Here is a 7864-nt window from a genome sequence, read left to right as displayed (position 1 = left end):
GGACTAACGACCCATTTGGTAGGATTAACGTCCGTTTCTACATGTTCTACGTGTGGCAATACTGACTATGGTTCAGTAGCTAGGCACAAATGTATGGGTTTAACATACAATACACTCACTCACCCTACGAAGTAGGTTGAATCCGTTAGTTTTCAACTCATCATTAAGATGTAGGTTTAAATCAACGCTAAATACAGCCATCTTCTTGTGGTTCTAGGCCGTCTATAAACGTCCAGCGATGCGCCCAATTAGAAAGTGCTTCTCTGACGTATAGACTACGTCATTCATCATTAATAGGCAAATCCAGCACTGACCTTACTTAGAAAGCTCAATACAACTACTTATAGGTGTTCTGTTATCCCCTACAAGTAAACTTCGCCAAAGTAGTAGCTAGCTGAAACTGGTGCCAAATGAGATAGTCTACTTTTCAAGGTATAAATCGAGCTAGAAAAATGCCTGTAATAAAATCAGCAGACTATGATGTGTGTTGTTTAAAACTAAGAGGTTTTGAGCACATACACTGTGCAAAACCTAGAGCATGCGTTAGCATGCTCTCATTTAGGGGAGTCTGGCATGGGGGCATGCCCCCACTGGGTAGGAAATTTTTTGAGAATTCACCCATCTGAGGTTAAATCTGGTGTAAATTTGGAGCAAAAATTGCTTGACTAGTTACACTAGCAATAACAACAAAGAATAACGACTGAAGTATGATGTGATAGATCTGTATATAGACTGGATTAGAGTCACTATAAATGTAACTATATCTACGCATGACTCATCTTGGGCTAGCAACACATTGTTTTTCTTTATTAGTTTAGAACTTAAGAGAACATTGTTAAATATTGCTGTTGTGTTGTTTGTTGCATCTCTGGTTTACAAAATTACTGAGTTGTGTTTAGTTTTAGTTCCATATACAAAGCAAATTCATTTAGCACTGATGCACCTGCTGTGTTAATATTAGCCATGACAGACACTATATATGTATGCATGGTCAGCAAAACCAAAATTTATTTGCTCAATGTCTAAATATGGTATTGTTTCTGCATGTAATAATATTTAATTGTATCATCTAACTGTAAACTAAAATATTGATTACACTATTGCGTATGTCACATGTCAACAGCTGAATTGAAACCTCATAATATCCATATCCCTGATCCACATTCACACTTTCAACATGTTCCTGACAACAAGTTTGTTATTTGGAGCACTCCTTGCAGCTAATGGATGTCCACTGGATTTTATCAACTGTACAATTCCTTATGATGACTTCAATATCAGTACTATTGATGCCACACAATATTGTCATGTTGATAACTGTACAATAAAGATCACAAAGACTGGAGATGAACTGAATATCGCATATCATAATGATCAATATCATCTGGGCTGTACAACCACTACACTGCAGCTACTGGAGGTCAATGATAAATTATGCAGACAAAGAAATGAAACTAAAACAAGAACACTATTGCAAATACTGAATTCTGTTCTTAGGATAGTTGCATTCACCATCCATATTTCAATATTAATTGCTGTTGTTAAGCAAAAGATGTGCTCCTCACTTCCATTTTGTTTACTTTTGGCAGCAACTGTTGTATGGATAATTTTTTGTGCTGTAACAACTATTCACTCCTTCATGAAATACATCTTAAAGGTTCCCAATGCTGTTTGCATCACCACTCTTTTTCTGGCTATAAGTCTTGGTCACTGTGCAATAGTCATTGAATTTCAATTGTTTCTTGCAATGTTGTACACATTTTACAGATGCTATAAACTTAGTCCGCTACTGTCTGAGGAAACCAAAAAGAAGTTTTTCTGGAGATCTGTGACTGCGGCAATTTGTGTAGTTGTAGTTATCAACAGTAGCAGAGTGGTTGTAGTATTTCAGGAGGCAAATTACTTGACTTATGATGGTTATTGTATTGCTGCAATAGGAACTGTCTCTGAAGTGACACCATTCATGCTGTGCATTAATATAATTTTGCCGATCTTTGTGCTTATTGCTGAAATTGTGGTACTGATCTGTATTGGACTTTTACTCCTTGTCCTTATAAGAAATAAGAGTTATACTGAGAGCACAAACAGCCACAAGTATATGAAAGACATGATTAGAATTCTAATAATTTTGGTATCTTCAAGTGTACTGTCCATGATTGTATCCTATGTAGTAGCTGCAGCATTCATTCCAGACTATCACTTTACTATTGGCACTTCTGTTATGATATGTGAAAGATGTGTTATTCTGTTCAGCCTATTAAAATGTGGATAAATGATAAAACATTGTGGGTGCTCATAATGCACCCACGATATATGGTTACTGCAACTAATGGATACACACATTAACCATATTGCATAATTATACATGTTAATATAAGGAACTGCATGTAGATAGTGAAATTCATCTGTGTTTCATCACACCTAATATTATACATAATTATACAGTGGACCCTTGGTTATCTGAATCCCACAATCTACACATTAAAATACTCTAATGAAACTTACTCTGTACTCAAAATACTCTAACAGAACAATCATTTCCAATTGCTGACAAACGAGGGTACAGATAAATGAGGGTTGTATAATTGCATGAGAATATACTGTAGTCTATACCTATTGTTATAATATGGCACATATACATTGTCCTGTTATTTGCATGCATACACTTATAATATGTTCACACTTGATAAATAATTATAACACAGCTAATGAGAAATCAAAGGTGATGCAATGACAGGGGTGAATCCAGGAAACACGTAAGTCACATTACCTTAGAACTAACAGAGTCCATTCAGGCATTCACAGTATTCTATAAAATTACATACAGTGCTATACAGTGCACTAAAATATATATGGTATATACTGTATGTGAGTGTTTTGGCCATGTTATTGTTTTGTGTTTAGCACAGACCACTGCTGTAGTATGGGGGAGGGAGAGCCTGCACTGTCTAACTGCCAGTATGGCCTGGACAAATACACTGCTGCAAGTTCATATGCACACCTCTACCCTGCTTAATGCTTCTAATGATGACTGATAGCTGATGATTGGCATTGATAAGGTCAAGCCTTTCTTCTCAGCCCGAGGTGTTACTTTCAGCTGTGCCTTTGCTTTATGTACTCCAGTTAGACACTTTCCCCTATACAAATATCATGAACTCTTGCTATTACATATTGTTGTTTTGATTACTAGACACCTGGCATGCACTGGCAGGCGAGTCACCCAAATGGCACCTGTGCTTCGCCTACACTCACCCTCAGCCCTGTGGTCCTTGGGCTAGAGCTCATGTGTATACATCCAGCAAAGTACTTGTTCCTTTGGTATAACTGGCATACTATATAATATTTGCTTTGTAGTAAAGCCAAGGATCTGTTGATAACTTACACCAACAGCCATAGGCACAAATTACATTTAAAGTTACAACATACTAACTACTTATAGGAACTCCTTACCACTTCACACACTTTTGCACTGCTTCTCATGAACTGCTGAATAAAATTTTGTCCAATCAGCTTAGGTCATCACATGTTTAAAAAATTGAGTTTAAAGTGGAAATAACTGTACGTCCACAAGATTCTGCAATATATGCCTAAGCAAATAAGCTATGCAAAAATGTCTCGGTAACTTTTGTGCATATAATATATTATACATTCTTTTTACAGTCAAAAGGATTTAGATTCCTACAAGTGTGTGGTAGATGATGCTTTTTCGTTAGCTTTTCTCATAATTGCTTGTAAAACTCATTCTAAAGTAGCAATAAAAATGCTCTGTACTCTTTGCCGCTTTACCATAAGTGAATTAACACTTAAAATGTTGTAAATGTATGATATTCTCCTGTCTTGACATTTTTTTGTTTGTGGAAATCAGTAGATCAGTAACCCCTATACTCAATTTTCAAAATATCTGAAATTGGTTTAGTGTCCAATTGTGTGTGCATATCTTCTACAAATTTCATGGTCATAGTACGTACATTCTATACTGAGTTAACAGAATTTTAAAATTCATGATAAAATTTTGCACTATAGGAATATGCAGTAAGGAATGTTGGAGAATGTGTTAGCTCTATACACCCAGTATACAAATAAAATGGAAATTTCTTATTAACTGTACTTGTATATTCTGTCACATTGCTTCTAGATATATTGATGTCAGAGTTAACATACGTATTTTAACTACTGCTACACATTTATATTTCAATACATGACCATACAGTGATACAAGCATAAAGTACATGTTAAATACATTTACAGAACTTTTTGATATCATCTTTGTTTAGCAACATGCACAGAATAACACTTCTTTCGCAAATTCCCACACAGGTGCCAAGTAAAGTGCTATACTCTCCAAGCAAATATACTGCTAAAGTGTAAACCATTCTACTTGCCAAACTGACTGATGACAAAATCACTGCAATTTTTAGCAAGCATTTATGACTGCTATCAGTTTGTGTGGAGTTGTTGTTCTTTGATAAAATGTGGAGCAAAATACCACTACAAACTGAGAAGACCATCTGAACAATAACTGTATTGGTATATAATGCTATACCAATGTATTGTATGAAAGGAGTGACTCTATACACATCAGAGAGTGTTACACAATTTCCAGCAGGAGACACATAGCTTGCTTCCTGAAGTACGATGATCAAAACTCTGCTGATATTGAAAATGATAATGACACCAACCATCACAGCTATTGATCTCCTAAACAGTTTCCGTGTAGCTTCCTCAGATAGTACAGAATACAATTTATAGCAGCGGTAAAATGTGTAGAATATTGTAAAGACAATTTCAGTTTCAATAATATTTGCACCCTGAAGCAAGCTTGTGAACATTATCAAAATAGTAATGCAAAATCCATTTGGAGCCTGCGTTGTATGCCTTATGAGTATATTGATATATATAATTAGATGCATTGCTATCCACAATATTGTAGACACCAGAAGCAAACGAAATGGAAGTGATGAGTACTTCTTCTGCTTTATTATCACAATTAATATCAATATGTTTAAAACAAACCCTATTGTGAGAAGTGCATAATTTGCAACTATGAGAAACAAACTTAGTTTATTATCGTCATATTCTTGTTCACAATAACTGGTGGTGTTATCATTGACCTCCAGTAGCTGCAGTGTAGTGGTTGTACAGCCCAGATGATATTGATCATTATGATATGCAATATTCAGTTCATCTCCAGTCTTTATGATCTTTACTGTACAGTTATCAACATGACAATATTGTGTAGCATTAAGTATCACAACAGTACTGATATTGAGGTCATCATAAGGAATTGTACAGTTGATAGGATCCAGTGGACATTCATTAGCTGCAATGCAAACTCCAAGCAACAAACTTGTTATCAGGGATAGGAACATGTTGAAAGTGTGAATGTGGAGCAGTGAAGTGCATTTTCTATTTATAGGTGCACCTAGCTCTGTACTAGAAGAAATTACCTTTACAATCTTAACTTGATATGTATTTGAGATCACTATATACACAGAACTACATAGCACGTAATATGAAACTTCATTTCCTGCATTAATTGCATCATGTGTAAAATGTTAAACAGGTTCATGGATTCGTTATGTATAGTCAATGTGCATATTATCTTCTGTACTGTACAAGTATAAATAGATATACAGAAATTAAGAATTAAATTCATGTTCAATTGCTTAGTTACTCTCCACAAGTTTATACCCAAATACTGCATACCTACAGCATTTTGCATTTATGTGATTAAGGCGATTAAGCAAATTTAAAATTCAAATTGAAATATATAGCATACTTGTTTATGTGTTATAGTTATGTATGCATCATCACTGTTACAGTAGTAACTATATAGCTAGCTAGTTGTAGGAATTATAGATACTGGTTTGTTTCACACCATATTTACAGAACCCTATTGTATTAGCATATAATGTGTGTTGGTTGCGTGTACACACTAGTGTAAGTTCCGCTTCAGCTTTTAATTCAATTCTGTCAAATCATCCAATAATCCTGTTTTCCTTAAAGGCTTTGCATTGGCTCCATCAGTGCCCTGGTAATTGGTAATGTCTATTATATTCAAGTGCTGCTTTACTTGATAACAATTGTGCTTTATAAAATGCACTAATGATTAGGCCTGCGCCTATTATGCCGGCATAATCTTGAGAATAATAGGTCACCAATTTTTTTTTTATTTATTAATGCTTTACAGCACAAGTGCTGAAGGTCTGTAGGGCACCTGGTCCTACAGCCAGCTCAAAGACTTTAGCTACATAAGGTGTGTTTGAAAAGTTGGAGAAAGGAGAAAAAATCCATGACTGGACCTAGGTAGCCTCGAACCTGCAGCCATCCGATTTACGCTCGAACGCTTACAGGAGTCTACCAGGTGGTCAGGATGTTTTCTCCTTGTTATTTTCATGTAATTATATCCATAGGAATTCTAGAGAGTAACTCAATATTTCTAAGTTCGTGAGAATAATTCCGGAATAATAGGATGGTTACACGCATAATTTTAGAATAATCGGACGACCACGGGAATGATCAGTGGAATTAGGGGGCGTGTCTCTTCTTGATTACCTAGAAGAAAGAGGTAAGGTACTACAAATGATACAAAGCTGACGGAGTGCTGGCTGAAAGGAGCTGAAAAGCCTCTAAAAGATCGATATACTCTAATAGAACACTCAAATACTCTAATAGAGCAGTCAGATAGTTTCATGTTAACAATCTACAGCCAGCATCATGGATTTAACTGCATGATTATCTGCAATTCTGAAATTGTAAATCTTATACCAGTGTATCTTCTTCAAGTCTTTGAGCATTATTATCTACCTAACTTAGTAGCTATAGAGTAGTTACAGCATATTATTATAATACACTAATAATTAAATACACTTGAATTATTACTGTAGATAGCTATTCTAACCCTGCTGTAACTATTATGGATAGAAAAATGATGTATAAGGTGGAATGCTTCATATATGGCTATTAATAATTCGGACAAAACTACTTATAGCAGCATCTTGAAAACTAAGTGACTAGCCACAGATATATACTGAATGAGAATAATTATGGAATAATAGGCTGGATACAAGAATAGGAGAATTTTTTTGGGAAATTCTGGAAAGAATAATAGGTAAAATTTTGAGCATAATAGGCTCAGGCCTACTAATGATATGTGCTACAAATTATCATTTCTCATTGCTGAGAGCATATAATATGTATATATTGAGAAACTTATATGCTCCCTGATATTTGTGAATCACATCATCACATTCAAGAAATTTTCACAAGCTGTAGGCCCCACACATACGCTGAATTTAAATATTTAAACTGAAATTACATATCAAGACATGTTGGATATTATAATGACGATTATGTAATACGAATAATGATGTTTGGTTTACACTTTGTCTGGGGAACTATACAATTATTAGTAGTAACATATTTATTATATTGAGTGAATGTCCATTGCACCGTATGTCAACCTACATGGCACCTATTGTGTAAAATCTAAGCTTATATGCACAAGTGCACATTTGTTAATTCTACATGGTAAATAATAACATAGAGATGGTAATATTGCTATATCTTGCGATAGACAGCAGTTTAGCTACAGCAAGCTGACATTACACAGTAAGTGTTAAACTGCATTAAACTATTACATGCAATTATTACCTTTAATAACTGCATGACTCCATTACATAATCATAAATATGTAAGTAAGTCTGCCCTAACTGCATGTAGCAGGATATGAATGTAGAGCCCACAATTTATAATGCATTCAACATGGCCCAGTTGACTCATGCATGAATTGCTGCAGATGTTAGTACACATACATGTCAAGTGATTACATAATAACTAGAGAATCAATAATCTGAAACTGTAT

At 35.0% G+C, this 7864-nt stretch overlaps 1 protein-coding gene across 1 annotated transcript; it reads left to right on the top strand.

Annotated features, from left to right (window-relative positions):
* Positions 1 to 330: 330 nt before the first annotated feature.
* LOC136254484 (uncharacterized) lies at positions 331 to 2428 on the top strand. The gene is made up of 2 exons (XM_066047184.1): positions 331 to 432; positions 1124 to 2428. Exon 2 carries the CDS (start codon positions 1178 to 1180, stop codon positions 2270 to 2272), a length of 1095 nt encoding a protein of 364 aa, XP_065903256.1. The 5' UTR covers positions 331 to 432; positions 1124 to 1177; the 3' UTR covers positions 2273 to 2428.
* Positions 2429 to 7864: the final 5436 nt, after the last annotated feature.

This window comes from Dysidea avara, chromosome 4 (assembly GCF_963678975.1).
Source record: "Dysidea avara chromosome 4, odDysAvar1.4, whole genome shotgun sequence".
NCBI classification, from domain to species: Eukaryota; Metazoa; Porifera; class Demospongiae; order Dictyoceratida; family Dysideidae; genus Dysidea; species Dysidea avara.
The sequence above is the reverse complement of the archived record's forward strand: the minus strand, read 5'-3'. Positions and strand labels throughout refer to the sequence as shown.